This window comes from Scleropages formosus, chromosome 23, assembly GCF_900964775.1.
Source record: "Scleropages formosus chromosome 23, fSclFor1.1, whole genome shotgun sequence".
In the NCBI taxonomy this organism is placed as follows: domain Eukaryota; kingdom Metazoa; phylum Chordata; class Actinopteri; order Osteoglossiformes; family Osteoglossidae; genus Scleropages; species Scleropages formosus.
Window position 1 is genome coordinate 17243898 of NC_041828.1, and position 15625 is coordinate 17259522.

The 15625-nt window shown below is 46.4% G+C and overlaps 1 protein-coding gene across 3 annotated transcripts in view; it reads right to left on the reverse strand.

The window, feature by feature from the left end:
• LOC108919298 (triple functional domain protein) overlaps window positions 1–15625 on the reverse strand; it is a 91277-nt gene that overhangs the window by 22291 nt on the left and 53361 nt on the right. For all 3 annotated transcript variants that reach the window (XM_029248059.1, XM_029248058.1, XM_029248060.1), the window contains exons 11-29: window positions 15489–15611; window positions 15161–15352; window positions 14501–14670; window positions 12572–12746; window positions 10090–10285; window positions 9575–9741; window positions 8074–8193; window positions 7636–7827; window positions 7240–7389; window positions 6918–7032; window positions 6051–6166; window positions 5187–5309; window positions 4184–4378; window positions 3975–4090; window positions 2432–2498; window positions 1816–1925; window positions 1190–1259; window positions 953–1042; window positions 101–193 (exon numbers count right to left, since the gene is read on the reverse strand). In XM_029248059.1, the coding sequence (XP_029103892.1) occupies window positions 101–193; window positions 953–1042; window positions 1190–1259; window positions 1816–1925; window positions 2432–2498; window positions 3975–4090; window positions 4184–4378; window positions 5187–5309; window positions 6051–6166; window positions 6918–7032; window positions 7240–7389; window positions 7636–7827; window positions 8074–8193; window positions 9575–9741; window positions 10090–10285; window positions 12572–12746; window positions 14501–14670; window positions 15161–15352; window positions 15489–15611 (2580 nt within the window). The remainder of the gene's footprint in view (window positions 1–100; window positions 194–952; window positions 1043–1189; window positions 1260–1815; window positions 1926–2431; window positions 2499–3974; window positions 4091–4183; window positions 4379–5186; window positions 5310–6050; window positions 6167–6917; window positions 7033–7239; window positions 7390–7635; window positions 7828–8073; window positions 8194–9574; window positions 9742–10089; window positions 10286–12571; window positions 12747–14500; window positions 14671–15160; window positions 15353–15488; window positions 15612–15625) is intronic.

Consider the following 15625-nt stretch of genomic DNA (forward strand, 5'->3'; position numbering starts at 1 on the left):
ATATTATACTGTACTGGGTCAGATCAAGGAAAGTGCATAAGGTTACAACAGAAGCGCACCACAGTGATGAACAGAATAGCATGCTGAGAGTTGAGCACACCTTCAGAAGGAGCTGGTATTTGGTAATTCTCTGCACTGGCTTAATCAGATATGAGGAGATTGAGTTGGCCAGTCTGTGCCGTTGCTGGATCTCCTGTAATGCACAGATGGAAGGGTTACAAAGATGTAATAAAATGTTATAGGATGCAACTGTAATATATAGCATTTAAGCAAACCATAATGTGCTGCTGGAACTGCAGCAACATGACAAAACATATGATCAGAGGTCAACTGTAATTAATGAAGTGCGGGTGTGTGTCACTCTGTGGCAACTGATGGGCCAAAGGTCACAGTTAAAAGGGTCAGGAGCCTTTGATTACTGTATCATGACACTTCAGAGTGTTATAAAAAATAAAAACACCAATGTATAGCGCCGTGTGGCGGTATGGGAAATGTCATGTGGACCATCCTGAAATGGCGTCGAACCACACCTATCTAGTACATGATATGGCTCACACTCATTTACATAAATAAAACGTGCTTAGATAATGAAATTGTTACATGTGGAAATGTTACACAACACCACATCTTCATTTGGAAGCACTGGGTACAAGATTCTGCTGCTGCTTGTGCTCTTCTGTGCTGCACAGTGTTTTACAGAAAATAAAACCTTGTCAGCTCCAGTTTCTTCCAGAATGATGCACCACAACATTTTACAACTGTTTCTAACTGATGTACACCTTTAGATTTCGATAGAGGCAAAAAAAAATCCACTCCTCTGACTGTTTTGAACTGTTCGGATTTAGACTTCCTTTACAAATGAAAATGCCACACTGCCTATGAAGAGAGGAACCTTTGACCTCTTGGGTGGTTTCAGGTACCATGGAACAAGAAGTGCACTGTTTGTACTCACATCGAAATAGGCCCCAGCGTGCTCCAGTATGAGTTGAGTGGAGTCTGGTTTGTTTTTGCAATAGTTCACATACATCTGGAACTTATCAGCCTGAAAACAGACAGCAACATGCAGGGGTGTCAGCAAAACGGACAGAAATTGCCGCTTCCCGACAAAGCAACACCTGCAATCAATGTGGTTTAATGCAATAATGTAATCCCCCTGGTGTGCCACTCACCCCCTCACACCCACACTTACCCAGGTCACAAAGCAGTGGCCCACGTCCTCCGGAAGCTGCTCATACTTCTCCAGCTCCTTCAGGAATATGCTACGGAGGAGGAGTGGAAACCAATGAGCATAACCCTCACACATCCTGAAGTCACTGCTATGTAGGTGGACCCAGCGCTCAAATGTAGTGAGAAAAGATCAACTGGACCTAGACGTGGTGTAGGTTTAGCGTGGATCCTAAACATCCATGTAAATCCTGTGTTGGTTTACTGTGGAAAGCCCATAGGTGCGACCACCTCACTGATACTTGCCGTTTAAAAAAAAAAAAAAAAAAACCCCAACCATGTGTGAAGATCACACATGCTCTCACTCTTAACATTAACTATTCTTTATGTGATGCTTCTGTCCAAGATGGCTTACAGTGTCTGGTTGGTACCCTTAGTTACTTAGTGATTTACTCATTTCTACATGTCATTTTTACTGGAGCAATTTAGGGTAAGTACCTTGATCAAGGGTATTGGAGCAGCAGTGAGATTCAAGCCTCTAACCGGTTACTGCAGCCCCTCTAACCATCTACTGGCCCTCTGTGCCAGTTTACTGTGGATACAGCCGCATGCCGTTCAATAAGATGTACAGTGGGCCCTACGCACACTCACTTGTGATGGAACTCGTAGAGGTCCTGCATATTGCCGAAGATGGTGTGCTCCTTGTTGACGATGCCCGGTGGTATTTCCTCTACGCCGCTAGTCATCTCCCACAGGTATGTCTGAGAGCATGACAAACAGGCTCATATACAAACAGCCCCCAGCGCTCCTGACAGATGAACTTGTAGAAGGAGCTACATTAGCAGTGGTGTCAGTACGCATACTGCTTTATATGAGGAAATAATCTGGACTGCTTTGGAATAAAATGCTTCTGTAGCTTGTAGCTAAGCAGGTATACAACAGAATTTAGCGAAATTGTTTATGAATACAGGTTCACGATCAGCCCCTGACCGTGTTAGGAGTGTTACGCAACGTACAGCAAACACACTGTGTTATCTTCCTAAAAGAAGAAAAATTGCGAATTCCGAAACACATCTGGCGCCAAGGTCCAGATAAGGGATTGTGGAGTTGCATTTACTTTCTTCATAAATTGGCTGATATGCCGAGTGCCCCATTTTATCTCTCTGCTGGGTTACAACGTCTCCGTTTGCTGATGAAGCAGCCCATCATTTGAGTGAGGCTGACATGTGAGACGCAGCTGTGTAAATCCAGCGACCGAGGCACTCACATCCATGCACTCCCTGAGGTCCCTCACATAGGCTTTCTCCGTCTGAATCAGTTCTGCCATTATGAACCTGAAAAAGGACAACAATGTGAGACACTCCAGATCATGCGGCTATGAAGACACTTCACTTGTTATTGTATTGGTGACTGTCATGGCCTGTGGAGCCCTCTCATTCAAACCCTTCACCGATGGATTGGGGAAGGCCAGGTGTGGCACTCCAGAGTTGCAAGGCTTGCTCTCCATTCAGCTCATAATTGCTTTGCATGGAAACAACATTTTGGGCTATAAGTCACCTGACCTTGAGGACCAGGGTTTGTCATCACTCCTCTGAAGTGGATTATTGCATCATTACACAATCATGTCTAAAATATTCAAGATGTGGTCCTAAAACAAAATTTTTATCTTTTTCCCTTTCCTCCAAAGCGACTTACAATGTATACTATGTAGTGTTACTAGCCCAGACACCTTATTCACAAAGGTGATTTACACTGCTAGATACACTACTTACAATGGGTCACTCATCCATACATCAGTGGAACACACTCTCTCTCTGTCACTCACACACACTAGGGGGGGACCTGAACAGCATGTCTTTGGACTGCAGGAGGAAACCAGAGCACCTGGGGAAAACCCACGCAGACACAGGAAGAACAGGCAAACTCCACAGACTGAGCGGGGATCGAACCCACGTTCTCTCGCACCACCCAGGCGCTGTGAGGCAGCAGCGCTACTTACTGTGCCACCGTGCTGACCACAAGAAACAGGCTCCTTAGTCCTTAAATGTGCTATAACTGCACATGAATAACAGACAGATTGCCCTTAAAGCAGCTGAACTAAGAACAATGGAAATCCACCTCTCCCCCCTGAACTGCTTTACTTTTATAAGACCTTGAACTAAACAAACATTAATACATAATTAAATTCTACACTGAAAACCTCTGTGCAGGACAAGCTACAGGAACAACAGTCGATTAACGAAGGCCTCTAGGAGTCCGTAATACAGAAAAGATGAAGTCTTTATCAGTGCCATCAAGCTCCCTGTATAACATACGTAACATCTATGAGCATTGATCCACAGTGCACCCGTGTGACAGTCGGAACACAGGAACCGAGATGCCACTTGGCTCAGATAAATCACGACACATTAATCACCAATATGACAGTTCAGAGGAAATGAGATTATAGTGGTGAACAGACGCCGTGAGACGGATGGGTGAGCAATAAACTAAGGGGAAGCCATTCGAGGGAGATGAATGCAAGTAACCCTCGCATCCATCATCGTGCCACGTCAGATGGTCATCTGAACAGCAGCAATTCAATTTGAAACGCGAGATCCGGCAGCTGTTCAGAGGCACCGTCTCGGCACACGTTTAAGTGGAGAAACATTTCCCAGCTGAAATAAAGGGCTCCCCTGGCTGCTTATTTTGGCTCACTCCATGGTTTGGATTTATGCACCACAGGAAGCGTGGTGCTGTTAACCATTTCCGACCCCATGGCCTCTCTGGATTCGACGTGTGCCAAAGACAAGTGACGAAGTAACACGTACTCTTTCCGGCGGGCCGACTTCCGCTTCTCCTCATTGAGCTCATGGGCAGCATCACGCAGCTTGACCTCTGACCCTGGGGCACTGGCTGGGATGATGTCCAACTGCAAGTCTTTGCTCTGTGGAGGAAGGGGACAGGCAGGGCCAATGGATGAACATCCAAAAATACGAAAATCCAAAAAGCCCACGCCCTCCACAAGCCTTGTACACACCGCCTTGTTGGAGTCGGAGGAAATGCCCAGCGCCTTCTCCAAAGAGGTGCGGTACTTGTCCATGCGGAGGGAGAAGTCGCGGTAGCGCTTGTCCACGGCCGTCACCCATTTCTTTATCTCCACCGCATGAGCGTGGCCCTTGTCGCAAAAGCCATCGGCCAGCTGAATCAACAGCTTGACCCGCTCTTTGGTTTGCTGTTAATGCAGTGAATGGGAAAGGGGAGGGGCAACAGGGCAGGGTGTTTGTTAGCAAGCAGAATGGAATTTTGGGTTGGGGGGTTGACACAATGGAGAGCTAGGGCACACAGTTGTACACGAGCCACAGGAACAACACAAAAACACTGTCATGTTACTCAGTGGGTTGGGCGGGGTTGTTTTCACAGAGCCTGACCCCGTGATGCTCCCCTGCAGTGTACATAAAGCACGCACACGCACACACACACCTACCTAACTAGAGAGGGACAGAATGTGGAGGGGATACACTAGCGGAGAGGATGGGACCATACAGTACAATCTCGATTATTCGGCCTAAACAGGAATTTCAATGGACCTCATAACAAAAAAATCTTGATGATAGAGAACCATGTGTCCTGCGAACTGCATTCACAATATATTGCTAGGTAGAGCCACAAATGAAATTAAGAGCTTTGAAACTCTTATTTACTCATTGTCAAGCCTAGGTAGTAATCATCTGTGTTTTTAAAATAAAACTAAAGTGAAACAAAGCTAGAGATATTACGTTAAATTTCAGCAGTGTTTAAAAAAAAAAAAAATCAAAACTTGAATCAAGTGCCTGTGTAGAGCAAGACATTGAGAGGGCTGAACACTGATGCTTGATGTTGCACGCAGTCTCGAACGGGTTTTCAATCACTGCTTTTTCAAAATGTTGGACTTAAACAAAAAAATTACAAAAAATAACTGTGGTGATATAAGGACGGATAGATAACCGCTGGAAAACTTTGCTGTGTGTAGAGGACAGGGACGAGATGTGCTCCAGGCTCACCTTGGCTGTGATGTGGAACTCCTCGTGTTCCTTCAGCAACTCGTGGGTATGTTCGATGCTGGAGCCTGTCGACGTGTGAGTGGACAGGTAGAACTCGCCTGTGTCGTGGATCCACTCCAGGGCCTGAAGGTTGTTGGTGTGTGTTAACGTGGGACAAAACACAATACTGCCAATTGCAGGTGTGGTAATGTCACTGACTTCATAACTTTTTGTCTTGTTTTGACGCAAATCACAGCAAAAGAAGCACCATCTAGTTAAAAAGTCACACATCCTTTCCACAGAACAAAAAGATCACCCGGACTTCACTTACCGGACAGATTCTGACAAGATCATCAAAAAAGAATTTAACCATTAACAAATGTCTTTAAAACACTCCAGGAGGCAGCACTGAAATCACCAAGATCTTGACAAACTTTGATTTCCGAAGTCTAAAATTACTACGTTTGTGACCAACTCCCGTTGTCCACAAGACGGGCCAAATTAGCTCCCCGCAGGCACGATAATGAATCATTTTACTATTTAACAGTGTTAAGGAGTCAGAACACCACCGAACCGTGACTAAGGCTGTTTGGGAGAACAGTGGCAGTTGCAAATGCTATGTCTCCACAGTTTACACAGCTGGCTCCAAGAACCAGGGCTGTGAGCACAGTTTGTGCCTGGACTAAAGATCACATGGTGGAATACCCTGCAGAGCAACCACGTGCAGGAGCAGCGAGTGTGCCAACTGTTTTACCATGCACTGGTGGCCTGGGGGAAAATAGCCTTGGGATTCTCTGTGTGTTGCTGTGATTGAGGAAAAATGACCAAAACGAACTATACACTGTGCAGAGGGAAGGATGTTGGGGGGTGGGCAAGGAGGCTCACCTGCTTGGCACTGCGCTCAAACACCACATACTGCTGACACTGGTCCAGTCTCCTCTTGCGCATGGTCCAGAAATGCAGGACACGGTTCTCCCTCTGCAGGAGCTCATTCAAGATGTCTGCGCAAGCAAACACATAGATACACTACCACATATGAAGTCACTGACACAAGCACTCAGATCAGGATGCCCAGAAAAGTTCTGGCACCTTCTGGGCTAATGTGCACTGGGACCTGGGAGGGAACACACTGTACCTAAGAGGGCCATAGAAAGTTCTGTGTGCCATTTTAGTCAAGTTCCTATTTTACAAATGGCATCGGGGCAGAACAAAACCCTCGTTGGCAATCTAATCCAATAGTTGGTTCCCTACAGGCAGAGAGCGACCCATTTACTTTTTTAGAACCTGTCATTAAACAGCAAACAGGCTGTTATTCATAGAACCAATGGGATAAGCTCCTGTGCTGGGCTGGCTTTTTAAATGGGACACAGCAGCAGTGAGTGAGGAGAGGGGCACTACAACCTAACTGGATGCAGACTTGGCCATCTGATCACCTGGCAGAAGAAGTGATGTTGGGGTTTTGAGCTAACTCAGTCAATTGGCCCTTTAAGAAGGGTCTTAAAACTCTGTTCTTCCATATTCAGTTCTACCATGATGTCTAAAGTGCACATTAATGTGTACTTCTTTATGCTCAATAATCTTTTGATTCTAACTGTTGATTAATGGATAAACCTTTATGCAGCCACTCATGTGATGTACACTGATTGACGTAATGCGCACACTGTATTTTTCAGCGAGAGGTATACTGCTTTGGAGAAAAGAATCTGCTAAATGAATAAATGTAAATGTTAACTGGAATGCGGCAGGACCTACTTTTGACCTGTTGCTCAGGGGCCTTGACATGGCTCAGCATGCCAGGCACATTGACACTGTTCCTGTGCAGGTACTTGAGGAAGACATCCGCATTGCGCCGAGCCAGCGTGCATGCCTTGGGGAGGAAGATGGGGAAGAGAGAGAACCTGGTCAGCACAGAGCCCGTCAGGATCTGATCAGTCCTGCAATTCTATAAATAGCCAGGAGGCGGCGCCACACTAAACCGTTTAATGGGAAACATTCCGCAAAGTGTGGAAACCTGCCGAATGTGCACGTTATCAGCTGTAACGTTAAACAGCTCTGTGGATCCGTAAAGTCCAACCTTCAGGAAGGCCTCCTTCTGTTCCAGATGCTTGCTGATCATGGGTGTGACGTGGTCCGTCTCGCAGTTGGGCCCCAGCTTGTCAGCTCCGCCACACCAGTCCTCCTCTCGCTTGTACTCCTGCTCCAAGCTCTCGAGCACGCTGCATACCTTGGTGATCACACATGATGAAAATTCAGCTGGAACACCCACAACGCTCCACATTTTCTATCACACCCAAAATGTGACTCAATGTTCACAATGTAATGTGCAAACTACACCACAGGGGAGCTAAAGCGTATTAAAAATGACATTGCTCACAATATCACACCAAAAGTTAACTTTTCAAGCCATCTGAGGTTGTTGAGTATATAAAATTCAGTGGGGAGATGGACGCTTCAGGAGGACAGCACCCACCTGCTCGGAGGTCTTGTAGAAAGCCACGGATGCGTTGACCAGCTTCAGTCGATCTTCCATCTTGAGCATGAGCTGCTGCCAGTGGGAAGCCACGTTCTCGGCGCACTCGCGGATCAGGTCCATGTCGTAGTGGTTGGCCTGCAGCATGGCCTCGGCCTTCTGCTGCACCTGCAGGGCGCTCTGGTGCGTCTTCTGTAGGGTAGGTTCCAGTACTCATCTCATTATACTTCTCCAAACACTGTTTTCTATGGTTTTACAACAAATGTAACCGACTAATGTGACCATTCTCCAAGAATGAATGCCCTGTAGTATTGATACAGCCCTCAAAACTCACAACCTCCTCCACAAGAGACATTTAAAATGCACATTATGCTTTTGTAACGGCTCAATACGAGAAGGTGGGGTTAAGGGAGGAGCAGGTATGGAGGGGGCAGTGACCTCGATGGCATGCTGGAACTGCTCGTGCTCCCTCTGCAGCTGCTCTGCCTCCTGTAGGGAGCTGGCTGTGATGAGACCCGCGTTCAGCATGGACTCGCCATTCCGGATCCAGCCCAACACCTGCCCAAAACGGACACAGACACACGGTCAAGGTCACAAGTGAACCACACACATGCGAGCACTACCGAAACATAGTAGGCCCCCTGTGCATGCATGTGACCTGCAACACTGTGTCCCCAGTGAACTGCAGATGGCTTTGGGAAGGAGCTGAGCACACACCCAACACACAGCAGGACATGAGACACCTGTGAAGACAGCTGAGAGGCTACCCTAGTGGATGTGTGTGTGTACAACCCTGGCTGGGATAGCTGAACAGACGTGAGCCTCCCACGCTGTCAGATGGCCACACGCCCTTTCAAATCAGGCCGATGCCACTGCCCTACTTTCGAGCCCAGTTCTGAAGCTGAAGGGGCGGCAGGATTAGTCAGTTTTTCTCATCAAACACTAACTAAACATGTAACTTCGAGTTATATTCACTCATCTCAACATCCGGCTATTCGTCAGGCTGGACAGACCTCCCAACATCTGGAACACCTCAGTGAAGTTTTCTGAACAACATTAAACGAAAATTCTGAACTGTATGCATATCAAAGCCATAATGTGTCACCGTTGATACTAACCAAGTATAGCACGGTAGAATTTAAAAAAAAGAAAAAAATCCACTGAATAAGAGGGCTTACTCGAACAGAAAAGAACCAGGGAAGGGAGGGGGGGGGAAAAAAAAAAAAAAAAAAGAGTTCAGAGAGCTCTGAAAGGAGAATTACTGAGGTCAGCATTTGCTCAAGCAGCAGAGGAAGCCAGAAAAAGACACTCTGGATTCATATGCATCCAAAAGGCTATGGACTGCGGGATTTAGACAGCGGGCGTGTCTGCTGATGCATTAGCCTGCTCCCTGCACTTGCCTCATTCAAACAGATGGTCGTAGGAAAGAGTGAAAGTGAGCCGATATAGTCAGCGTCATGTCTGTAGAAGTTGCCGTGACGTCCCCTAGCCGTGACCTCGCTTAGCAGGAATCTTTCAGGACTCCACTGAAAAACCATCACGCAGGCTGAAGCACTGGGAGAGATTCTCTTCTCTTCAAAAGTGCTCGATCAGCAAGTTACGGGCCACTACGTTGACTGAACATTAAATCTTTATTGGCGTCTAATATGCGAACCTATAATTGAGCCGGACTCTATTACAAATTGTTTTTCTATGATGGCAGCCCTTCAAAACCTGTGATGTGTATGCCTCGGAGCCAAAGTCAAGGACTTCCACTTTAAAGGGCATTCTGGGCCGTCTTTTAAAATAAAGAATGCCAGCAATGATGCTGAATATAACCTTTATATGTAAACCATGGCTTCCGGGAACAGTCAGTGACACTTGGTTTGCAGCACAGGAATGGTGTTGAAAAATGTCCAAGCACACAGTCAGCTCACAGTGAGAGGGAAGGATCTCTTACCTGCTTCACTTCAGCCTGCAGGTGACGCAGTTGCACACACTGCTCCAAGTGCCTGCGGTGCTGCTCAGCAGCAATGTCCAGCTCCTGCTGCTTCTCGTGGAGGAACTCCAGCAGATCCTGTACCCGTGTGGCCATGTCAACGTCTCGGTCGCACAGCAGCTCCACGCCTGCAGGGGCGATGAAGAGCACAAGAACTGCCTTGACTCACGCAAACTCACTTCGAGATAGTGAGCTCATACTAGATGCACATACTCACATAGCCATCCTATCTCTACCTGACACACACTGAGCATTGAACATAAAAAAAAAAAAAAGGGGGACTCCACTACTGAAGTAAGCAGAGCAAAAAGATGTAATGTTGCATTAAAAAGTGCACAACAAAAAGAGTTCCTGTACCCCTGGATGCAAGTGTGCGCATGCAAGTCTTCCCAGAATGCAGCTGGTGGCTGTTCTGAACGAGCCCCAGGACGCAAATGTGGTGTTCTGCAGCTGCAGTGTTTGGGCAGCGGGCTTACCTGATGCCTGGACCTCGTTGACATACTGCAGCAGCTCCTGACCCTGGTGGATGACGTCAAAGGTCAGGTTGTTCATTGTGAGGGCCTTATCAGCATGGTGTTGCAGTCGTTGCTCCGCAAGGGGCAGGTCCTCCGTGTCAAAGTCGTTCATCTGCTGAGACAGCTCCTCGTTCCAAGACTCCAGGTCCGAGATTATCTGTAGCGATTTGAATAGGGTCGGAAAGAATGATCAAATCAGGAGGCAATAAACATGCGCACAGACAGCTGAGCGGTTGTAGTTATGGTCACGTTCCACTCCCTGCTACCAAGCAATGTACACCGACTATTTGTGTTCTGAATTTTCAAATATAGCCATTTATTATTGTATTTATAACTTTTTTCCAATGACCTACTTATTAAAATTTCAGTTTGCAATCAAAGAGACATGTAACAACAAGAACAGCCAGTAGATGTCAGTAAAACCAATCCAAACAGAAAAGGATATGGGGCCATGTTAAGTCGATACACTTCCACTATGTTTACTACGGTCTTGTCTGGTGTCTGCGGGTGTTAGTGATCAGTAAGACGAAGTGTGTTGCACATTTGTAGTGCAAACAGGCACTGTTGCAGGGTGACTCACACTAACTATGGGCAATTTAGAGCCACTGCAGCCACTCATTTAGTGCCATGAACAAAGCCCAGTACTAACGACATGTTGTGAATGAGCCTGACAGCTCTCTAGCAAAAGGCCCGAGTTCCAGCAAACATATTACTCACATTTAGGCACTTTAGCTATAATAAAGTCCTTGATGGTTTAGCTACGCGTCTACTACTTGTGCCTGTTGCGAATCCAAATAAGACACGTGCCGAACCCCTCTACTCTGCCAATGAAGCACTAAATAATCCATGCCAAAAACCATGCTGGCAGAAGAGCCAGCAAACAGAGCGCATGTAGATTAGACACCGTATCCATACCTATTTACATAAGCTCATTAAAAACCAATTAAAAGCGCAGCGACGGCAGCGCGAGTCATTCACGCCTCTGTGGACACAGCCAGCTGACAGTGCGTGTGGTGTTCCTGCACAGGGGAGAGTGGGTCTTCCACCTGAGCCCCTGTACACAACCGTCAAGGGCCTGGAAGGGAAGCAACAGTCGTGCCCTCATGGGAGTACACGCATGGAATGTCCATGATGTTAGCTAGTGGTTAATAACAGTTAAGGTAGCGGTGCAGTGGGTGGTGGTGGGGAGGGTTGCTCAGCTCTAACAGAGTCAAACCATCTAACCTGTAACAAGTTCATGTTACAGGGGCACAAAGAGTATGATGGCTCACAAGGAAACTCTGTTTCCACTTACTGCACAGCAGGGCATGCAATCACCAGGGATAATATCCTGGTGCTCCAGGTCTGTTCTAATAGTACAAATGTCACAGGAATCAGGTCTCAGATATGAAAACTGATGTAGTACTGTGGTTAAAAAACCTCATATAAAAAATGTTTACCCACACTTTTCACTGGTCTATTCTATGGTATTCAATTCTTGCCTGGACTTTTGCAGTGCCTGCCTGTCTGCTCTTCTCCACCATTATGTGTAAAAACCACGTGCCATGATTATCTATGCATTTCCTATATGTCTCCCAGTTCTAGAGGCACCTGTGTGAGTAACGTGTGCCAACAAAAGCGTGGAATCAAGCAACCAGCTATGCTTTAATAATCGTGGATTAATCTAAAACTCTTGAATGAATGCACTTCGCATGTTCCTTTGCCCAAAAGCATCTGTTAAATAAATGAACATTTAAAACAATAAACCAAAACAATGAAAGGGATACATTAAAAAGCAGTTATTAGGATCTCAGCCTTTATGGTTTTTTGGTCTTCATATTTTTTGCTTTCCAAATTAGCAGTGTGATGAATTACTGCCCTTTCAACTGCACATCTTTGCTACAATTCCCTGCAATGGTAGGACACTAGTCTGTATGTATGGAAGCCAGAGTCAAACAGACTAGTGATCAAGTTAACATGTTACAGGATGGAGGTGGGGACACTGGACATGTAGTAGCCCTGCTGTTCTAATTATCACATCAAACACCTCTGTTAACACAGAGCGTGTCAACAAGTTCCTGAAAACCAACACTTAATTTTTCAGCCATCTGCTCTACAAAACCCTGGGGACATGGGTTGCGTATGACAAATGTGCTTTTCCCTGCTGTGGTCACCTTCTCAGTCTAGCTATTGCCACTGTTCTACAGGACCAGGATCTGCTCTACTGTACACAAGGTAGCCCTGCAAACTGGTCAGAATCCAAAAAGCAGCCTAAGAAAACAGACCACAAATACATGCTGACCAGTTGAGGCTGGTGCTTACCCAACTGGTAACTTGTAGCAGTCTTTGTGCAGTACTGCTTCCCTACAAATGGCATATTTTGCTCAAATACACTATCCTGTATATGCAGAATGCATTTAGCCAGGGTGCAAACATAGGGTAGGCTGTAGAGTTAAGTACTCACATCGATGGCATCCCTCTCGAAGATGCGCAGCTGCAGGAAGAGGTCTAGTTTGATCTTCCTTTCCTGAAAGAGCTCCTCCATCTGGGCCTGCGCCTCATCCAGCTGCTGCAGGACACTCTCAATGTGGTTAATAGAGCTGTTGTGGGGCGTCTTGTTACTGGAGATCGCAGAGTCCCTGCAAAGGAGGGGTCACATAGGTCATCACGACAGCATGTGCCCCACTTCTGTAATATCACTCATAGCTACATGGTACTGATAATGTTGATAGGGGTGGAAGTCAGCATGGTGCTTATGGGATGAAGTTAAATATGCAAGAAAAGATGCTGTATCAGTAAAAGACTGGGACCTGTAGCATACTTAATTGAGGTACCTACCCTGAACTGATGCAATAAGAATAACATGCTGTATAGATGTCCCAGGCATATGATTTGGATAGAAGCTTCAGCTAGGAAACTAATCAGGTAAGAATCTACAATAAAACAATAACAGCTGTAACATTGGTAGAGTGTAAAATATTGTGGATATGACAGGCTACAGTAAGTGCCAGACAACAGGAAAGAGCCACTGATCACTTACTGCACAGATGGTGCCTTGGGATTAAGGACACACAATTCTGGTGCATGAGTTAAATGGGTTTACGTTGCAGTACTGAGCAGGCAACCAAACTGTACAGACAATTTTCAGTGCATTTAAAAGTTCCAGCTTGTTGGCAGCCAACCTCCACGGTGTAAACCTGTCAGGACCCTAAGAGGGCTGCTACTTGCATGTCCAGAAGGGATATGTGTAAAGCAGAACATGACCTACGATCTCCCCGTCAATCACAGTTGAGAAGCACAATTAATAAGACAGTTGTGAAAAAGGATTACGTAACGGGTGCTGGCAAGAACACTGCGCTTGCATTCTGATGAAGTGTTCTAGCTCTCAGATTAAACTCCAGCTAAGGAAGCACAGTAGCCAGCTGCAGACTTCGGGGGTTTTACAGCATGCGCTCATCACTGCAGCTTTGGTTGCATCATAGGAGCAGAGGAACATAATGAGGGGAAAAAAAATATACAATAAATGCTTTGGTAAAAACAAGCTGCAGCATTTGAGGATAACTATCTTCAAGGATAGTATGGGGGGGGGGGGAGATGCTTGAACCAGAAACTTCCAGGATACAGGTCCATATACTGAACTGGTACAAATCCAAGTCACTGCAAAGAAAGGTACCCTGCATGATAAAATGCCACTTTACTCCCTGCTCTGGTTAGCTCAGGTCTGGAGACAGACTTTAAACGTAGATATATTGGACATGCGAGAAAAACCTAAGTGTACTGACTTTGGCTGCAGTTTTGCATTGTGCAAAAAAACCCAGGGCATCTTCATGGTTCACGCTCTGTGTAGTTATGCAAGTGGAGACACTGCTTGGCAAGCTAGGAGAACAGGCAGCCCTGGGCTTCTGCCGCCCAGGATATAAATAGAAAAAAGGAGATGCAGCAGATCAGATACCCCCCTTCGTTCTAAAACACTTGGGGAGGGTTCACAGCAGGCATTTCATTTGTGAATAGAAAGGAGTTAAGGTTTGGTGGAGGAAAACCCATAACTTCTGGTGGAAGGGTTTTGGATGAATGATGGAAGCTTCATTGATTGGCTGTACTGAATGGTGGGCATAGTTAAGGCACACAGAGGTTCATCAACAGATGAGGACCAGCATCTGGAGTTGGGGGGCTGAAACCCAGACGGTAGGATTGGGTTAAAATGACAAATGGGTGTTAGTTTGCATTTTACTTTTATTCATTTAGCAGACGCATTTCTCCGCAGTGGTGTACAACTCCGTGAAAACAAAAGTGAATTTGTGCACCAAGAGAGACAGAGATGTAGACATGTGATGCAGAAACCAACAGACTAGGGTTTGGTAACAGACCAGGGTGCTAAGCTTCCCACTCCTACCTCAGCTGCTGGATGAGGTCCTCACCCTCCTTGATCACATTGACAGTGACCTGCAGGGTGGTCTGCTGCTGCTGGCCAAAGCGCTTGATGAGGTCTTGCACAGCCTCCACCGACTCAGCATACACATCATCCAGCAGCTCCTTCTGCAGATCTTCCAGCCAGGTCCAGAGCTAAGGGGCAACAGCCATAGTCAGCACTGACCAATCAGAGGTAGGAGTGAAGTCTGTCAACAGCTGTACCAGTAGTTCACTGATAAGTCATGTATTCTGTTGTAAAAACCATTTGGAGCTGACAGGCCTTTTTCTTCAGTAAACTTTGGCTTCCGCATAATAAAAATATATTTTTAAAAAATATTACAGGCCCTCAGACAACACAGAGGTTGTGGTGGTGAGGCTGAAATGAATTTCCTTTCTGGCTCAATCACTCACAGTGAAATCCTAATGTGTCTCTCGCATTGTCTGCGCGGAGCTGGAGGAGGAAATGCAGCGAAATCTTGTGTTTCTTAGAATCCCACCCAACAATAATCAGCTGCCATACACTGCTGAGACAACAGCCATGAAGTGCTCAGTGGAACATAACTACCTGTGGTTCATGTCTATTGTGTGTACGTATACGTGAGAGTATATAAATTTGTGCTTGCAAGGACGCAAGCTGACCTACCTCTTTAACGTGGGTGTGGAAGGACACGGACATGTCCAGCAGCACCTTACGCTGCTCCACACGTCTCACAAAGTCCTGGATGCGGTCTTCCAGCTGACGAGCTGCTTGGTAGATCTCCTCGGGGTCACACTCCCCCGTCTGGGCGAGTTGTTCCGCTGCTTCCAGCAGCTTATCCGCATTCGTGTACGTGTTCTGGTGAGTGCATACAGAACTTAGTACCCCAGGGCTTCAATAGTGTTAAAGCAGCAATTTGAAGGTGTATATTACATATGTAAATGAGGACGAGTGCAAGTAACGCTAGGGATGAGACAATAGCAGGTAAGCACACCTGAGCCACCTCTTCAAAGTCCTCATGTCGCTTCTGCAGTGCTCTTGCCCTGTGCAGTGACTTGCCCACACCCGTGTGCTTGCTGAGGAAGGCCTCTCCATGGTTCTCGATCCAATCCAGCACCTGCAGACACACAA